At 44.5% G+C, this 20860-nt stretch overlaps 1 protein-coding gene across 9 annotated transcripts in view; it reads right to left on the bottom strand.

Annotated features, from left to right (window-relative positions):
- The window catches only part of LPIN2 (lipin 2), a 102427-nt gene that overhangs the window by 38067 nt on the left and 43500 nt on the right, over nucleotides 1–20860 (bottom strand). For 6 of the 9 annotated variants that reach the window (XR_002344390.1, XR_002344392.1, XR_002344389.1 and 3 more), the window contains exon 2: nucleotides 2142–2342. Coding sequence is in view for 5 of the 9 variants with exons in the window: in XM_021093238.1 (XP_020948897.1) it covers nucleotides 2142–2342 (201 nt within the window). In the remaining 4 variants the exon portion in view is untranslated. 9 annotated transcript variants of the gene reach the window in all.

The raw sequence follows: 20860 nt of genomic DNA, 5'->3' as shown, positions 1-20860 counted from the left end.
CTGAGTTATGAAACACACAGTGGGCACTGCATTCTATCAAACGAGAACAAGGCAATGGCAGTGGGAAACTATACTGCATCTCTCTAACTAGAGGTTTTAAGGTAGTTATGATGTCAAGTCTACCTCATAGTGTCCCCATATTTGAAAATTGGGTTCTTAATTTAAAATCAATGAACAGTTTTCCTTAACCCAAAATGACCTAAAATAACATAATTAATCCAAATTGCCACAGTATCTCAGGGCAGACATGGTTTTGGTTTTAATGTCATAGGAAGGATATGCTTTATTCAAATAACCAAATTTCCTTCCCAAACCTTTGTGTTTCTGGGCTACCCAGGGTAAAAATAGGAAACACTACTCTTATCCTGAGTCTCATGAATAGACTTCTATTAAAAGTTAAAGTTTTGGCAATATATTTAACCCAGCGATTTACATAGCCTCATATAGAAGCTGTATTACTTTCTCAAGTAGAGGCATCAAGCATGCAGAGATCTTATCTGCCCAGTTACCATTTACAGACGCACAGATGCTTACAGACACCAGCCCACAGGTTCCATGTTGAAGGGCAAACGACTTATCCAATCTGTTGATCAAAACCTCAGATCAGGAGTTCCCGTTGTAGCTCAGTGGTTAACAAATCTGACTAGGAACCTTGAGGTTGCAGGTTCGGTCCCTGACCTTGCTCATCGGGTTAAGGATCTGGCGTTGCCGTGAGCTGTGGTATAGGTTACAGACGCGGCTTGGATCTCCTGTTGCTGTGTCCCTGGTGTAGGCCGGTGGCTACAGCTCCAATTCAACCCCTAGCCTGGGAACCTCCATATGCCATGGGAGCGGCCCAAGAAATGGCAAAAAGACAAAACAAACAAAACAAAACAAAAAAAAAAACAAACCTCAGATAATAACTGGTGAAGAAAAAAATGCTTTATAAGGCATTTTACAAATAGATCCTTAACACAACTAATGGGAAATTTCAGTATATAAACAATTTGTTGCTGATTCTTCCAAAGCAGATACAGTCCAAAAGTACCACGGGTTAGCGTTATCAGAAAGAAAAAATTCCAGAGAAGCTCAACTGTGGTTAAACACTGTTTTGCAATGGGAAGGTCCCAAGTCACTCAATACATCAGCACTGCTCCTGGTTTTCAAAGGGTGACTCTGAACTAAGGTCAGGCCACACAAGCCCTGCCACCCTGAAACGTGGCTCTTCAGGCACTGTCAAAATAACATACATTTAATTAAAATAGGGGAATATCTTAAGAACAAGATCAGTTACGTAAAGTGGCCAAAATCTGAAAATGGTTGTTTCCAACTTTTTCCAACTTATGACAGTGGTCCTCTAACACGTACTTCTGTGTTACAAATTGTGTGGCTCTTTCATTGTGCCTTAAAATCCTGACAAAATCTCCATATATTGCTTGGGTAGATACTGTGGGACAAGAGTTAGAAGGCAAAGAGTAATTACTGTGTACCTGCAAAGTTTTACTGTTAGCTGAGTTTTCAAACACGACTGACATCAGGTCAGATATACTAACCAACTCCCCAAGTGTCCCATAACCTGAAGGAAAGAGGATATGAAAAAAAAAAAAAGGAAAACCACACAAATACCTCTCTCTGAATGAGCTTCCTGTAAAATAAATAAAAGCTTGTAGATTTTCATTTTAGGCAGATTTGGGGACAATAAAATTCTGATTACAAATTAAGACTCTACAGCTTTGTCAAAACAAACGCAGATATGGCATTAATTTTGCTTAGATCAATGTATTCTTCAGCATGCTCATTCACAACTGGTCTGAAAGCATCACACTAAATATTTTAAAGTGCTGTATAAGGTAAAGAAACTTTTTCTAAATACACCTAACTTCCCCATTTGTAACTCTAGTTTCTGTTTTGATCTTCTGAGTTGCAACAGATAGAATCATTAAAATGATTTTCACTTTTCTTTCCCTGAGACTTCCTACAGTAGGGCTTTTTAAATTTAGAAGCAACTTCAAAAACAGTACATAAAGGCTGACTTCTCATACCATGGTCTTCAGCACTACACAGGTTTTCATGACAAAATCCAAAACAGAGGTCTCGAGAGCTCGCTGTAACGCCACCGAGCTTTTCACCCTCCTGGGGAATGGGATGCACTCTGTACTCACCACCTTCTCCTTGGACCTCAGGACCCCCAGCTTCCCGAAGCGAACGTGGAAAGGCGAGCACTGGTAGGTGCCATCCTGCTGCCGCACCACGATGACATCGATGCACCCAGACAGGGTGGCCTGGTTAATGCCCTTGTAGAGCTCCTTCACAGTGACAATCACCTGCCCGGCCAGCTGTCCCACATAATTCATGGTTTGAGACTACAAAAGACGAGAAAATTCAATGAGATGTTACCACTGAGTTTGTGGATCTAAAAACAATGACAACGAAAAAACTGTACTGATGAAGCTGCATCATTCATTTGTGCACCAGACTATGCATTGTTGTTAACCTTCACCCTGTGCCAACACGGCTGCTGCTCGTCTCCCACGTGACAACCCCAGACTGCCTCAGCATCTGAGGTGTCCCAGCCAGGCACACAGAGGTTCCCCTTCTTCTCCCATCATGGTGCATCAAGCCAGCTGCCGTTAGGAGTGTCCCCCTGCAGTTCAGAACCCACAGAGAACCTCTTAAAGAACCGAGACCACCACCACTGCGCTTCTGTGGTCAGGGACCCGGGGAACCATAGTCACTCTGACCAAGCAGCCAAACAGAAGTGACTGAAGCTCACCCCCAAGAGGTACCTGATATCACACTATTCCTGTTGGAAGATGAGTAAGTTAGATGGGTTTTCAAGAGACTTAACTGACTATGTTTCTGAGATGTGCCATATTAAATAAACAAGATGGTGGAGCTGAGCTCTAAACTACTTATAACATTACTTTGAGGAAAAATCCCTTCAGTGATTCAATACAACTCACTTGAACATATGTTCATGTTCCACAAAATTCAAAGCACAGAAAATCTTTTACTCTTGTTCCTTAACAGCAATTCACTATACAAATCAGGATCACCAGGCTGTCAGGGGTCCTCTAGAAAGAGTCAAAAAGGCAGCAAGGGTACCTGATAGGGTCCCTCCTTGCTTCATATGACCACAGGGTGGGGGGCCCATGCCCCCAACTCTTCCATTAGTTAGAAAAACAGCCCTCCTATAGCCCTAAGGTTGTCAAATTTCATTTCCAGTTGTGGATGCACCACATATTATTCATCGGACACAGGCTCTCCCAGTAGCACGTCAAAACACAACTGAGTAAAACTCAGTCTCTGGGGCTGGGGACCAAACAAGACTCCTGCCACAGCTCTGGAGGGGCCAACTTTCTCTGAACCAGACCCCTGGCAGCCTACCCTGTAGGTCACTCACCACGAGCACAGGGTCTCTTAAAACCCAGCTCATCAGGAGCTTCTGAGCTGCTTAAGTTCAAAGTCACAGGATCCGAAAAGCCCCCAGACAATACACGACATTGTCAGGGAAGCCCAAAGCTGACCTGGAAGAATGCCATCCCTGGGAAAATGGGGTCTTGCCTCACATCTGCCCACAGGGTGGCCCACCCTCTTCACAGATGAGCGGGCGCCCGCATTCCATGCAACAATTTTCCTGCTCTTGAACACAGATGACTGTGTAATCAAGGCCCAGTAGTTTCACACCAGGAAGCAGAGCCATGACAACTGTGCCCTGAACACATTTTGAATATTTTAAAGCTAATGTTACCAAGGCCCCAAGTCCACCTACAGAGGGAATTGACTTTGAGGATGCAAACTAGCTGCAGAGCTTACTGCTAAATAAGGGAGAACAGCAGCACCCTCTATGCGGTAAATTCTAAAGCAGTTACAACTTGGTATGATTTCAGTTTTATAATAACTGATTTGAATTTGATAGTAAGGTCAAGTTAAGCACATTATCAATGCTCAATAATGACTCAGGGAAGGAATAAAGGAAAGGTCAAATGAACTATCCATAAAAGAGACTAAAAAAATAAATAGGTGGGGGTAGAAATAGCATTTTACCAGAATATTTATACCTCATATTTTTAAAAAAATTAATCTTTTTATATTGTGATAGATATGATCATTACACATTCACATACCTAGTTTAAGAAATAATACAAAGAGATCCCATGTATTCTTTAGCCAGGTTCCCCCAATGGTAACATCCCGCAAGATTCCAGCACGACATCAACACCGACTCAGTTAAGATTCAGTCATAAAGTTCTGTCCGAGTGGCCTTTTATAGTCAGGCACCTACCTCCCTTCCGTCTGCCCTCCCTCCTTAATCCCTGGCAACTACGAATCCATTCTTCATTTCTGAGACTCTTGCCATTTTTCAGGAAGTTGTGTGAACAGAACCGCACAGTATTCAAACTTTTGGGACTGCCTTTCCCACTCGCATTTCTACGGAGGATCATCCAGGTTGGTGTGTATACCAACAGTTTGTTCCTCTTTAGCGATGCCCGGTATTCCACAGCGTGGATGTGAGATAGTTTAATCATTCACTTGCTGAGAAACAGCTGAGCTATTTCAAATTTCTGGCTAATTTTGAAGAAACTGCTATAAGCATTCATGTACAGGTTTTTGTGTGAAAATAAGTCTTCAGTTGACTGGGGTAAAAGCCCACGAAGGTGACTGCTGGGCTGAATGGCATCACATGCTTCGTTTTTAGACAGTGCTACCAGACTAGCTGTACTGTTTCCCATTCCCACCAGCAATGTCTGAGCGGTCAGTGTCTGCATCCTTGCCAGCACTTGGCATGGTCACTATTTTTAATTTCAGCCACGGTGACATATATGTAGTGATACTGGTTTGAATTTGCATTTCCCTAAAGGCTAATGATGCTGAAAATTAAAATCTATTTCATAAGATGACAACTAATTTAGAGGAAAAGGGAATAAATATCTTTTTTGTTCCTTATTTTGGGGGTCATGGTGTACAACTTTTATATGTTAATAATGTCTACAAAAAGAGAAGTGAAATAAGATTTAGTCCTGAGTAGTTCATCTTTTCATTCTCTTTGGTATTTTTTAGCAACCTAGAACAGTACAGAATTTTCATATTCTATAAGTAATACATGCTCACAATACCCTTTTTGCCTGTCACAGCATGTATGTTAATCAAACAGCACCCAAGTTATCAATCTCTATATTATGCTTTGACTGATGGTAGCAGTTTTAAAATGAGTTTTGTTACAAATCTAAAACAATTCATAACAAATTATATAGGCCTTTTCTTAAAAGAAACTGAAAAATGATAACTTAAGCAACTACATTCAGCCATAAACAACAGTCTGATAAACTAAATGGGTAATAAGCTTACGCCGACTAAAGCACAGAATCCATAATTAAGTGAAACTACATCTATTCAAGATGATTTTAATTACCATGGTTAAAAGATGTGCTGTTATACAAGAAAATCTATTGTGTAAATGCCAGTTGCTAAATGTAGAAAAATACAGGCTGTCAAACTGCTGGGTTTTTTCCTCAGCAGAAAGAAAACAGCCCCTTTCATATGATGAAGGCTAGGGAAACAGAGTACAAGGAGGCCAGCTGCTCCCACCCAGGGGTGGGGTAAGGGCACCCCATCCAGGCTGGGGGGAAGAGCCAGGTTAACAGCTTCCTCTTGGAGCCAAATCTTACACCCTAACACTTTACTCCTACACCCCAGCCGAGAACGAGCCTTGGTAAAGCCCCGAGAACAAATTCAGGCCCCTCATATCAGCCTGTCCTGGTCAACGCCTGGGGAGGTGGGACTCTGAACAGAAAAGACAGATGATTAAGTAACCCACTCATGTTTAGTGGGTATCCCCACTGAAAACACTGGCTTTTGAAATAAAGGTTTAAAAATATAGTAAAACAATGTACACCTAATAAAACTATTCAACATATTTTATAATAAGTAAATGAGGAAAGAAGGGGGAATGAATTCAGGAACTTAAGACTGTCCGAAGACACATGAAAATTCAGAGAAAAAGCAAAGACAGTGAGCAACGCAGAGATGTGCACATGGAAGGAACAACATGTGACTAAAGGACATCTGCAGAGCTGCATCCCTGCCCCGAGCTTGCACGCACAAAGGAAGATACTGAAATGCATCTTCTGTTTTTGTCTTTTTAGGGCCGTACCCGAGGCATATGGAGGTGCCCAGGCTAGGGATCAAATTGGAGCTATAGCCCCTGGCCTATACCACAGCCACAGCAATTTGAGATCTGAGCCACGTCTGTGATCTACACCACAGCTCACAGCAATGCAGGATCCTTAACCCACTGAGCGAGGCCAGGGATCAAACATGCATCCTCATGGATGCTAGTCAGATTCATTTCCATTGAGCTGCAACAGTAACTCCCTGAAATGCATCTTAACTGATTCTCAGAACTGGAAACATTTATCCAGTTCTCTTTCAATAAATACCAAACATACATCCATCACATCTCTGAACTAGGTAGAGTTAACATCATCACAGTAGCAGCAACTATTTTTCTGAGAGCTTACACTAGCAAATTCTCAAACTTATACTCACATTATCATCCCAGAAGCACTTTATAGTTGGGTACAGGTATATTTTTGAAGATAATGAGATTGAGGCTTGGAAAAGTTAAGTATGGTTACGGACTGAGTGTGCACTCCCTCAAGACCCCACACTGAAGCCCTAGCCCCTGGCGAGGCAGTATCTGGAGGGGGAGCTTTGGGAGGTAATTAGGTTTAGAGGAAGGAGGTCATGAGGGTGGGGCTCCATGATGGGACCCAAGTCCTTAATAGAGAGAGGAAGAGAACAGAGTGTGGCCCCCACCACCGCGAGGACAGTGAAAAGGCGGCTGTCTGCAAGCCAGGGAGAGGGCTCTCACTAGGAAGTGAACTCATCAGCATCTTGATCTTGGACTTCTCAGCCTCCAAAACCATGAGAAATAAATCTCTGTTGTTTAAACTACCCAGTCTGAGGGATTTTGTTATAGTAGCCTGAGTAGCTGAAGACAAGTATCTTCTTAAGCATCATATTCCATAGAGCGTTTCAATTCTGGGTACTTCTAGCAGATAGACTCACTCCTTTCATCAGGAGGGTCGCCACAATACCAGACAGCACCCGTGATTATGTCCCCTGGAAGAAAGACTGAGTACGCACCACCCTCCTCTACAGCATATACCCCTCACCAAGAAATTTACTGTACAACCGCAACTGGGTCCCACCTATTCTGAGCCAAGCATTCTTATTCCTTAACATGTCGCAAACGACCGGGTTTACTCTCACTTTTATGAAAAACTAGACACAATGGCTCAGAGAGGCCTGACTGGTGCACAGCGTGCACCTGGGGCTGGCTTAAATGCAGGGAGCTCCAAGCAAGGGAGGCACCTACAGATTAAGAAACTGAAACTGGGAAGAATCGGTAGAAGGTCAGCAACTGAAATACTTAACAGAGGCCAAGGGGCCCTTCCACACATAAACTTCAATAGACCAAATAGTCCTTCATGCGAGAAATTCATTGGTGCCCACTATCAGAGTTTTCTCACGAAATATTTTCTAGTAAACATATACTAGTATCTGGAATAAATCCAGGCAGCTCTCAAGATTCAATTATTTACCAAAAGTTTAAAGATTTGCTTAGCAGCTTATCCTGAGGATCAGAGAAACTAAAGTAAATCATGATATGCAGTAGAGATTTATAAATGGAATACATGAGTAAATTCAATTGCAAATACCCCAACAACAAAAAAAACAAGCCAAAACTATTTATTTTTTATTTTTATTTTGGTCTTTTTAGGGTCACACCAGAGGTATACCCAGGCTCGGGGTTGAATCAGAGCTGCAGCTGCTGGCCTACACCAACGCCTGATCTGAGCAGCATATTCGACCTACACCACAGCTTATGGCAATGCCAGATCCTTAACCCACTGAGCAAGGCCAGGGATTGAACCGGCATCGTCATGGATACTAGTTGGGTTCATTACCGCTGAGACACAACAGCAACTCCAAAAAATGCCAAAACTATTTAACGGTGACATGTTCAATCAAAAATCATTTGCATTAAGAGTAACTGCTGAGATATAGGTAGCTATTAAAATATTACAATTTCTAATTGTTATCAATACAAAAATGGATACATTCTAAGTCACTCATATATAATCAAAATCTGTTTTGTAAGTTTTAAGTTTACCTTCTATTTACTATTAGTTAGCTGGTATTACTAGTTACTACCACTAACAAACACCACAACTACAACTGTTTCACGTCCATCACTCAGCAAGTACCATGCTAATCTGTACATTCTCTCATGTATTCTTCACAACCACCCAGGCCTTTGGTATCAGTATTTCCATTTACATGGAGGGAAGTTCAGAATTGTCCAAGGTCGCCGCACTTGGTAAAGCTGCTGCACTTGGTAAAGCTGATATTCAAACTCAAGTCTGATTCTGGAGCCTATGCCCTTAACTGCATCTGAGTGACAGAAATGCTCTAAGCAATGATGATAAAAACTGGAGGAAAACCCCAGATTTCTTGCCATCTTCAGGAACTAGAGTATTCTTGTCATGTAGGCTACTTGGCCACACTATCATGAAGTGATTACAGAGGCCACGGAAGCCACCCCTCCACCCAGCCTTGCTGCACAGTTACCACCAACCTAACAGAGCCCTGCTCAGGGCTGGGAAGTGGACCTTGTGAGATCACATGTGACAGAGAATTTGCCCTCAACATTCCATCTAGCCTGCACTCAGGACCCAAGGAATATGCTTCGGTGGGAACAAAAACTTCTAGAAACTTCAGGAAACAAACACTAGCACTCTGTGACCGTACAAATTGGGAGTACCTGTGCTCCAACCAGATTCCTCCACGCAACCAAGCTAAATCTGCATTTGTGGAGCACTAGACATCCTTTAAGAACTTTCTCCAAAAGGGAGATCTCCAAAAGGGATTCTGTTCTGCAGGGCAGACATTTACATGAGGCCGAGACAGGAGGGGCTGACCTCCAGCATGTCCCTAGAGCCCAGCCTCCCTCCCCACACCCAACTCACTGGGCTTTCCCAGCCCCTGGGGTCCATGAGGGTGCCCTTTGGGCTTAACTCTGGAGCTTGAGTCCCTGCCGTCCTGCCAGGATCCCAGAGCCCCGGAAGTGGCCACATATGGACATGGAGGTGGTCCTCAGCCACTAGGGTGTTACTTCCCTGAGGGTGGGGAGAGGAGGCCTCCAGCAGCTTCTCTTTGGAGCCAGGCAGGCAGGCCCCAAGTTCCCAGGGGGGCCTAACCCAGTTAAGATATTTCCAACTCGCCCTGCCTGGCACCTCTTTGTCTTTTTCCATCAGAGCAGAATGCTAATCTGTTCAATTTTTCTTATTTTACACTAGCTGCCTTTGAATTCTTGCTTTATAAAATCAGAATGGATCCGTGCATGAGGAGAGGCCCTCCCGCCCAGGGTGCCACAGTCTGCGGGCTCCATCTGAGCCCCTGGAATCCAAAGTCCACAAGGAAAGGCTGATTGACAGGTGCATAGCCACATGTCCCACTGCCAGTGTCCCCTGTGGAGCGAGTGGTCAGGACCCGCAGGACCCTGGGTCTCTGCCATCCCCAGGACCATGAGTCCCTGTGTGCAAGTCTGCAGACCAGAACCCAGGGTTTCCCAGCAGGTGCCCTGCATACACCAAGTCCCCCAGCAGGCCTGTTTGCCACCATGGTTAAGAGTCTTTAAAAAAAAAAAAGTTCCCGTCGTGGCGCAGTGGTTAATGAATCCGACTAGGAACCATGAAGTTGCAGGTTCGGTCCCTGGCCTTGCTCAGTGGGTTAAGGATCCGGCGTTGCCATGAGCTGTGGTGTAGGCTGCAGATGCGGCTCGGGCTCGGATCCCGTGTTTCTGTGGCTCTGGTGTAGGCTGGTGGCTACAGCTCCAATTCGACCCCTAGCCTGGGAACCTCCATATGCCATGGGAGCGGCCCAAGAAATGGCAAAAAGACCAAAAAAAAAAAAGAGAGAGAGAGAGTCTGCAAGGCTGCATCCAGGAAGGCCCCTCCGAGTAATACCTCCGCAGATTTAATTTAGAAACAATCACATGGGGCTGTGATTCCTTCAAGGAAAACACAACAGAGGATTTGTAATCCACCTATGGAAACATTTCACTATACTGGGAAATACTGAACTGTGTCTCTGTCTGCCCCAGTTTCCTTTTTTTTTTTTTTGGCTTAGCCCAGGGTACATGGCGGGTCCCAGTCAGAGAGTGAACCTGTACCACAGCAGCGACTGGAGCCACTGTGGTGACAACCACGGATTTTTAACCCACTGTGCTGGAAGGGAACTCCTGCGAAGATTTTCACAAGGTCAAACAGAGTACCTGGTTCATGACAGGCACCAGAGTTAAGTCCTTATAATATAAAATTCTGCCTCTTTCCCTCAGAAGTCTGTCTAACAAGAGAAAGAGGCACAAATACTGTCTTAATATACATAATGCCTTGTGATCAGGCTATTTTGGTGACTTAGGAAGACTAGACAAAGGGTGAAAAAAGTTGCATGGGAGAGTCAAGGAAGGCTTCAGGGGGGAAGAAAATACTTGTTCTGGGGCAAAAATGTGCGTCAGGGGTTCATTGGATCAAGCAAAGGAGGTTCCCAGAGGACAGTGACCAGGAGGGGACTGTGGAGCCTGAGGCAAAGGTGAGATGACGAAAGGCCTTGGACTCACCCTCAGGAACTGGGCCTGGGGCCAGGACCTGAGTGGTGGCTGAGGTCAGGGGAGTGAGGATGAGTGGGGGGGTGGGGAGGATAAACTGGGGAGGAGGAAGCTAGAAACCACCTCGGAAGTTCCCACAACCAACTCAGGTAGGAGGCAGACCAGCTCTAAAAGCAGAAGAGGTACAAAGGAGACTGAGCAGCGGCAGTACCTGTGACGGATCCAGGGCAGATGTGAGGGCAAAGAGCAGCCAGTTAGGATCACGCCACAACTTCCAAGCAGAGCTAGATACACCTGGCACACAGCTGAGATTCAGCAAATACTGTTTGAATGAACACATCAACTCGGAGAAACAAAAAAGGGGATCTGGTGGGGAACTTCCGATCAAAGTTGAACTTCAAGAATTTTAATTATTACATTGGTTCAAAATTTTGTATACATGAAAATCATCCTGGATAGTCTTCTTAAACGCAAATTTCCCCAGATTTTAAAAACAGGTTGAATAATTGATTATGAAGATGAGCCAGATTAGAGACGCGTAGCTCCATGTAAAAGAGCCTCTCTGATAAAATCCCAGGCCTATTCTTACTACTTCCAAAACCAGTCTCACTAAAAAGGATCCCCAAAAAGCTTAAAGCCTCAGGTGCTAAGAAGACAGGGTAAGTTCTGGAATTCTTCCCGAGCTGGCATCTGGACTCAGGAGATTCCTTCGTGGAGAGACAGATTTAGGGAGGGTGAGGCATTCTTTGGAGGACTTGGGATTCCAGTCAATTCCCTGCAGAGATGTTTTCCTCAAGAAAAGCAACCCCGTCACCACCACCCTTTGAAGGCACAGGTGGGGACGCTACATGTCTACCCAACCTCTTCTTCTCTGGCTAAGAAAGCTGGCGAGGCCCACACGGCAGTGAGTGCTTCCCCAAGAGTGGTCCTTGGACTGTCTGCAACAAAATCTAATGTGGGTGGATAAGAATGCAGATTCCTAGGACCCGATGCAGACACAGAGACGGGACATGGGGCCTTAGGGGTCCATTACCCGTGACTCTAATGGACATCCAGGGTGGGAAACCACCTCCAGTCTCTACTGCAGGAGCTTCCTCCCCTCAATCTTGATCAGGCTTGTTGAGAAAACCAAGTTGTCATGACCTGAAGTTTGAACTATCCTCCAAGGCATACCTAGTACCTTGATATCTGATCCAAACTGAAAAGACTTCATCAAACTGGTGAGTGGATCAGTGTATAAGACTTCAATTCTAGGACTAGCAGCAGTGGTTCTGTCAAAACTCATGTATAAAAATTCGGGCCTGGGAAGACTGATTTTCTAGAGATTCCTTCCCTGATTATAGCTCAGTACACTATTCAACATCAACCTTCAGGATACATAAGAAAATTTTCTGAACAACATTCCTGTTGCGGAATATGACAGATACATGATGATGAGTTGTATGCTCAGAAGATAATAAAACAGCGCTCCTGGATCACAATGACTTCATCGCTCATCTCTGTAACAGGGACCGGGCCTTGGCATCAGCTGGCTGAGGGGTGGGGAGACGTCTGACCCAAATTGCCTTGACATGTGAAGTGCATATGGCAAGCCCAAGCGGGGGCGGGGAACGGACACCTGGGTGGTAACCTGGGAGGCCCACTGGCTCACGACACTGAGATACCCAGTGGCCTAGTTCTTGCTCCAGTCATCTCTCTGAATGAGAACTGGTCAGAGGTTTGTTCGCTTGACTTGCTTGGAGTTCATCTCTCATGCCGCCAACAAAGGACTTAAACACATATGGCTGGTACTGATTCTGACTTGATAAAGCCACCCTGAGCCTCTACCACCCTCCCTCCAGAGCCACCCAGGGAAAAGTCACAAGAAAATATCCTAAATGTAACCCAGTGAAAGCCTTCTACTGAACAACCTAGGCTGTGTGTGTGTGTGTGTGTGTGTGTGTGTGTGTGTGTGTTTTGGGCCACACCCACAGCATATGGAAGTTCCCAGGCTAAGGGTCAAATTGGAGCTGCAGCTGCCAGCCTACACCACAGCCACAGCAATGTGGGATCCAAGCCACATCTGCAACCTATGCCACAGTTTGCAGCAATGCCGGATCCTTAATTCACTGAGCAAGGCTAGGGATTGAACCTGCGTCCTCACAGACACTAGCTGGGTTCGTTACCACTGAGCCGCAATGGGAACTCCCAAGGCTTGCCTTAAGTTCAGCAGTCAGGGCTCGTCAGTTCATAAATTCAGATATTGAATATGCCACATATTTTCTTTAAGGAAGTTTGGAAGCACAGATTTCTGCTCACTGGGCTCACTTCTCCATGATTTCACCACACTATCTGCAAAGAAGGTGAACAATTATCTCGGACTGAGAAAGTTCAAAAAGGGGAAGACACCCTGCTACCACAGCAACACATGTTCTTTCCTGGGTGGTGGCCTAAGTCTTACCAACTATTGCTTCAGCTTTTCCATAGATACAACTAAAGGAAGTGCCACCTATTTCATCTTCAAAACCATCAATTTCCCACTCTCCACCCCAGTCACTGGCCCAATAATTTTCAAGACAACCCTTCAAAATCCAACACCAGTTTTCTTTCCAATCCATCAACCACTCTGGCTGCAGTTGAGAAGAATGTGATGACAAAAAAAAAAGAAAAAGAAAAAAGAATGTGATGGGCTTCCTGATGAGGAGATGGGAATAAATAAAATTCTGTCCACAACAGACTATGAACACTCAGGGCACGATGGAAAATAAGGTTGGAAAGAGATGGGCGAGGAGGCATGAGATCCAGCAAAGAGGGGCACCTGGCTGTGTGGCCGTGTGTCCAGGCATCCTTCTCCACCCTTCCCACCTCCAGACTAGGTTCTGACTGAGAAAGAAGTGCTGTTGACTCACCATCACCCCCAGAGCCTGGCTCGATGCCTCGAGAGGAGGTCCTTAAGTAATATTTCTGGATCAGTGAATGGATGGAGCAATGAATGAGTGAATGCAAGGTCTGGTGAACAGAATCAGAAGGAGAAACACACGCCACGCTCTGTATTGTAACCTGGACTAGAGAGAAGTCAAGGGAGTTCCCTAGTGGCACAGCAGAGTAAGGATCTGGTAGTGTCACTGCTGTGTTTCAGGTTGCTGCTGTGGTGAGGGTTTGATCTTGGAACTTCCACGTACTGTGGATGTGGCCAAAAAGAGACAAAGCAAGAAGGTGAATGAACAGACTCTGTGTATGTATGCATTTTTAAATGTATGTGTATGTAATGTGTACATATACATATATATATACATACCATATATATGCATATATTATTTTAAATGCCAACAGTGGAGGCCAACCCAAGGTCCCAAAGGCAATGCTCAGTTATTCAGAAATCAATGCTTTTCTCCAGAGGCTGGTGAAAAGCTCACAAAAAACCCTGCAAAAATCTAGTCTATGTGAGTGACAGCTGAGAAATGACACCCACCTCCAACCGTAAATCTAAAAATAACCCCATGAGAACAAAGGGCCCCCAAGCAGCCCGCATGGGCAGGAGCAGAGCCGGTGGGAGGGTGCGAGGGGAAGTCAGGGCAGCGAGGCGATTACAAGTGAAAGAACACACTGAGGTCAGCGTTTTCCTCCAGCCAGTCGGCTTCCAGGAAAACGTCCAACATCATAAGGCCCAGCCCTCAGTTCCATCTTCCTGAGGCTCAGCAATGTACCTGCACATTCCTTATCTACCTGGACATCCGTTATCTTCAGCGGCTGGACCGGAGCAAGGATCTGGAGCTCAGCTTCACACCCACCTTCAGCTTTCACTCACATTATAAAGTGTGTGGCAGGTGGCACACTAGGGATGGGAGGCTTTCCTCAACCTCCCACTGCTTCCCTGACCAAATCCATCCCAAACTCTCGTGGCCCCCTGACCCCAAATGTCCTGCATTTCTCCTCACTGATCTTCCCTTCAATTCCCAAACTGCAGAGTAACGCAGCCTTCTGGCAATTTAGTTCTTATTGTTTCCTGTCAAGGCTAAAATATGCCCAGTTCCAAACTACTTGTACTTGAAGTGACAGAGTGTAATGTTTCAGGGAACATTTAACCTGGTCAAAGACTGGACAGAAACATACAAGTAAAATCATGGAGAAATATAATGAGCTTAAGATTCTGATTATACTTAATCATGAAAGATATTAGTCAACCTTTATGTAATGGTTATACTTATCAGCAAATAAAAACCAGCTAAATGTTCATGCCAACTTTGCTATGAAATGCAACTCCAAGATTTCAAATACCTGTACCTTGAACTATTCAAAATAGATTAAAAAATAAGGTGTACTTTACATGGAGTAAAATTAAACCTTTTGTAGTGTGCAGTTTTAACCATGCAACCACGTAACAATCATTATAATCAAGACACAGAACTAGAAATGCCCCTGTGCCCTTTTGTAGTCTATCCTCTTCCCCGACCCCTAGGCAACCACTGATCTGTTTTCTGTCCCTGTAATCTTGCCTTTTCCAGAATGTCTTATCAGTGAAGCCACTGAGTATGTACCCTTTGGAATACGGCTTCTTTCTCCTAGTGTCATGTGTTCGAGATCAAACACATTTTGGCAGGTATCAGCTGTCCGTCCCCCTGGAGATTGGAAGCAGTATCCCATTGTACCGATGTCCCAAAGTATGTTTATCCTCCCACCAGCTGACAGACATCTGGGTTGTTTCCAGCTTGGGGAAACTACAAATAAAACTACTAAAAAATCTGTACACAGGCTTTTATGTGAACATAATTTCATTTCATTTAGGTAAACACTTAGGAGGAAGACTGTTTTATAGTTATCTTCAGTGCACTCCAGGGAGTTTACTCTTAAAATAAATCCCTCTTTAGGTTATTTTACAAAGTGGTAATAATTTAACTTTTTTATGAGAGTAGGTTTTCATATGTGCAAGTTGCTTAAAATAGATTCAGTTACAATGGTAAAAATCCAAACTCTTCATTTACTCACCCACTAACATTCACTACACCTCAGATGCTATACTCAGTGTCCTTCCTAGGGTTAGCCATGGGGAGGTGATGGGGGAAAGAAGAGAGGGTGCTAACATGTGTCCCTTCAATGTCATGCCACACACATCACCTCAATGAACCCTCAGGTGAAGTAAACGTCACACGCACTGTACCAGCAAGAGCAGTGGGGCTCAGAGAAAATAAGCAACACACCGGGAGTCAAACCATCACACAATGACAAGCACAGACAAAAGCTCACCTTAAATGCCCAGGCTCCTTTTATCATATCTCGAGACCACAAGCTCCTAAAAACACTGGTGGTACATTGATATAACTTTGACGAATTTCATAATAGCTTTTACAAGGCCACGATTCTGCTGCCTCTACCCCACATGAAAAAGTTAAAGCTTTTTATTTTGAGTAGCTTTAAAGATATGTTTACATTATGATAACAAATACATGCTTTAAGGAACATGTTCTCATCCTAATCTTTCCAGGATCAAGAGCTCTGTGGCTAACCTATTTTGGTGGTGAGGATCGATAACTATAAGGAACTCTAAAATAAAACAGGAAATCAGATTGTCTCACGTTCACATATGAAAGGCACACAATCTTAGCAGGTCTCTATGGAAACCATACCGGGTGTTTTCCGTGATGGCTGTCACTCTAATGCAGATACTGGTAGGATGCAATTTCCTTTGAAACATCCAACTTTACTAGAAGTTCTTTCCATTTACTCACAGACCTAGAAGTCAGGAACTGACATCATGACTATTTTGCAGTTTACAGTACATCTGTGAGATGGGAATAAATAAAAATATTCATAGAGTTTGTCAGTCTAGAAAAAGACAGGTTAAACTTAATTCATCTTCCTCTCAGGCCCCCAAAGAACCTTAGTTAATATCACAGATAAATTTCAAATTATTAAGTTCAAAGAACCTTAGTTAATATCACAGATAAATTTCAAATTATTAAGTTCAAATTTTACATTTGTCCCAATGTGTCAATTCCCTGGTTTGAAAGTCTCTCAACTTGCATCACATGGTGCCTGGTTAAGTTCAGGGGAGAAGAAGCCAGACGAAGGATCCCAGCAGGATCTAAAGCACTGTAACTGCTCTAAATAACTTCACAGCTACTAACCAAACAGGCATGTGGAGGCCTAAAGTTCACCATCCAAACATCATCAACAACCCAGGGATGAAGGGTTTATCCTCAAGAAGTCTGACAGAGTAAATACCTGCTTTAGAAGGCAGGCTATGCTTTTATTTTTTTTAACTCAATGCATTTTATTACATTTATAGCTATACAACAATCATCACAACCCAATTTTATATCATTTCCCAGGCTACTCTTTAGAAAAAGGATGCAGACTGCCTTATCAAAAAGAAAATGAAGAATTAAGATCAATCTGGTCTTACTGAAACTGAGGGCAACTTTTTGTCATTTGTTTGCATGGATTGTGTCTATTAATACACATGGGACCATGCTGTGTACTCAACCTCTAGACATTCCCTCAAGGGTGCTCATTTCTCTGACAAAGTTTGTAACAATGCTGGCTGTGAAGCTCAATGGGTTTCTACTCCGCTACAGAAAGACTGGGGGCTTTTCCTCCTAGGAGGTTGAGATACTTTAGGTACCAGGGCTAGGAGCACAACAAAAATTTCTTTCCAGTGAAGAAGTGACAACTCGGTTAAAAATGGAAAATGGGAGTTCCTGTGACATGGGTTCGATCCCTGGCTTGACACAGTGGGTTAGGGACCCAGTGTTGCAGCAGCTGCGGCTTAGGTCACAACTGGGGCTCTAATCTGATCCTTGGTCTGGAAGCTCCATGTGCTGCAGGGTGGCCAAAAATGACAAAAAAAAAAAAAAAAGGAAATGATGATTTCCCAAGCTGGAGACCTGTTCACCAATGGGGCTACTCAAAACCACGAGAGCCTCTGAGTCCACAAGGCACCTGACAGATTCTTGTCCCCAAGTGAATAATCATAAACACCTGGGAAGCCCTAAAACACAATTTCCTGGAAGAAAGGCTAGAGCAAACCCTGTGGTGCTGGACAGGCATCAGAAGTCTCCATGGACAGATGACGTTGGCGCAGAAAGTAGGAATCCTATGCTTGAAATCAAGAGATGAGGGGCATGTTAAAGGAACACAGAAGCCAACGTTAAAGTGCCCAACAGCTAAAGCTAGAACAATTTGAGGCAAAAATAATTATAACCTACACTGATATAAACTAAAACCTATGTAGGGAGAAGGGGCAGATTTCTCTTTTTTTTTTTTTTTGCATTTTAGGGCAGCACCCGTGGCACATGGAGGTTCCCAGGCTAGGGGTCGAATTGGAGCTGTAGCCACTGGCCTACACCACAGCCACAGCAACATGGAACCCAAGCCACATCTGCAACCTACACCACAGCTCACAGCAATGCCAAGTTCCTTAACCTACTGAGCAAGGCCAGGGATCGAACATGCGTCCTCGTGGATACTAGCCGGGTTTGTTAACCACAGAGCCACAACAGGACCTCCGGAGCAGATTTCTCTTCAAGGTGAATTCCAATTAAGAAATGAAGGATGAGTGGGATAGAGGACCACTATGAGAACCCACAGTGCCTGCTGCAGACAGTGGATGCTAAAAACAGAGGACCAAATCTGAAGAGAAACAAGGTGTCTGCAGATACTCAAATTATCTTCCCCAAGATATACACTCATCACCACAGGAAACAGTAACTCACAGCAGAGAACCTGGCAGTGGCCACATTAGCAAAGGCAGGAAACTAGTAAGACACAGCAACATTAGGGACCCCACAGGATGAAAAGAGCCAAAACCGCAGGGCCTCCGTCTACTTAGGAGACAGCAGACACCATCAGATAAACTGAAAGTGAGGGGAGCTCCATAGAAGAACTGACCCACACTCATCTCAAGTGTCAAGGTCACGAAAGGAAGAACACAGATGTGATAACTAAATGCAACTCTGGGCTTTAGCAGATAAAATCTGAATAAGCCATTCCTGGGCTCCACCGCCCCCTTTAATTCTGACCCAGCCTGTCTGGGAAATCTGTGTTCTACACACAGAAGGGGTTCCAGTGACCAGTGAACCTGGCAATCCCAATGGCCAGACCATCCAGATAACAAGCACAAGTGATCCCAAACCTCAGGCCGGACAGTGAAGGGCTGAAGGTTGTGCCTGACCTGCCTCGCTGCCCCTGAGGGAAGTCCTTTTCCAATGTAATTTCAATCTTCTGACTCAATATCCATCTATCATGGATATGACTTCATGCTTTGTTAGAACATAAAAGAAAGATGACTAAGGACTCTCATAATCTCGGGCACTGCCCCTTGACCCGACTGAAGACAGCCTCTCCACCTGCAGGTCAAGTGGAGTTCAGATACATCTCAGAGAGCGAGTGACATTCTGGAGATAACGTGGCTCCCCTTCGGCTTTCCTAGTCACTTTGGGCTCATTTCTTTTTTTTTTTTTTTGTCTTTTGTCGTTGTTGTTGTTGCTATTTCTTGGGCCGCTCCCGCGGCATATGGAGGTTCCCAGGCTAGGGGTTGAATCGGAGCTGTAGCTGCCAGCCTATGCCAGAGCCACAGCAATGCGGGATCTGAGCCTCATCTGTGACCTACACCACAGCTCATGGCAAGGCTGGATCGTTAACCCACTGAGCAAGGGCAGGGACCGAACCCGCAACCTCATGGTTCCTAGTCGGATTCGTTAACCACTGCGCCACGATGGGAACTCCCTGGGCTCATTTCTGATGAAGGTCTTTCCTAGCCAGACACGGGCTAAGGCTGAGACGGCGCACCGAGGGCACATACAGCTCTAGGCATGATTCCATCACAGAGTTAAAACGACATTCCACGGAGTTCCTGTCATGGCTCAGCGGAAACAAATCCAACTAGGAACCATGAGGTTGAGGGTTTGATCCCTGGCCTCGTGCAGTGGGTTAAGGATCCAGCGTTGCCGTGAGCTATGGTGTAGGTCACAGACTCGGCTCGGATCTGGTGTTGCTGTGGCTGTGGTGTAGGCCGGCAACTGTAGCTCTGATTTGACCCCTTGTCTGGGAACTTCCATATGCCGAGGGTGCAGCCCTCAAAAGACCAAACAAAAAAGACAAAAAAACAACAATATTCCAGCAAAACAAGACCACCATGTTATTTCCACTCACTGAAAAATACCGTCCCTAAATAAAGGAAAGTGAGAGAGCTGAGACAATGTTTCTAGGTAATGCAACAGGTTTTGAAGAAGAGACAAAATTATTTTACTTATATAAACAAGCAGCGTAACAGTAAAAGTAACAATTTTTTTTCTGCTCAACTAGATAATACACATAACTAGATAACACACATAAAACTTACTCTAGAATTGATCATCTAGTTTTTTCCTTTAGTAGAACTGAGCTGGTTTTGAATACTTAAAACCTAAGATATGACTATAAAACACAAATTATATAAAAAGACAAGCATTTTGCTAAGAGAGGTAAGGTTTCTTTTTTTTCTTTTTTTTTTTTTTGTCTTTTTGCCATTTCTTGGGCCGCTCCCACGGCATATGGAGGTTCCCAGGCTAGGGGTCTAATCAGAGCTGTAGCTGCCGGCCTACACCAGAGCCACAGTAGTGCAAGATCCGAGCCGAGTCTGCGACTTACACCACAGCTCACGGCAACGCCGGATCGTTAACCCACTGAGCAAGGGCAGGGATCGAACCCGAACCCTTATGGTTCCTAGTCGGATTCGTTAACCATTGTGCCACGACGGGAACTCCGAGAGGTAAGGTTTCTATACAGATCCTCTCAGAGCATTGTGTCCAATTGCTGGACTTTTTCCCGGACTGGACCAACTCCAGTAAAGACCCAGTGATGGGCTGACCTGTTTTTCCCATGCACAAAACTGACTGAGCAGCCCCTGGATCAGACCTACAGGACTGGGCTCACCCAGGTCAATGGCAAAACTGCCCAGCTAACCCGGTACACAATCAGGACCAAGCATCCGGGCAAACCAAACAAGGTACCCATATAGCCATCTGGTGGCAATGTGTCCAGCTGAGTTACTCAAACCAGACCAGCAAATAATTCAGACATATTAGTAAATACAAACAAAACAATTCATGAGCACCTAGTGGATTCAGTGTGGCACAATAAATATTTGCTGAATGAAGAGAATTTTGCTTTCTTTAAATCAGCAGCTCAGCTGCACATGCCACAGTACCATGAAGCAGTGTGCCTGTGTGTGTTTTAACTGGGAGCCAC

Source organism: Sus scrofa, chromosome 6 (assembly GCF_000003025.6).
Source record: "Sus scrofa isolate TJ Tabasco breed Duroc chromosome 6, Sscrofa11.1, whole genome shotgun sequence".
Lineage (NCBI taxonomy): Eukaryota > Metazoa > Chordata > Mammalia > Artiodactyla > Suidae > Sus > Sus scrofa.
Note: the sequence above shows the minus strand (reverse complement) of the source record. Positions and strands in the feature narration are given on the sequence as shown.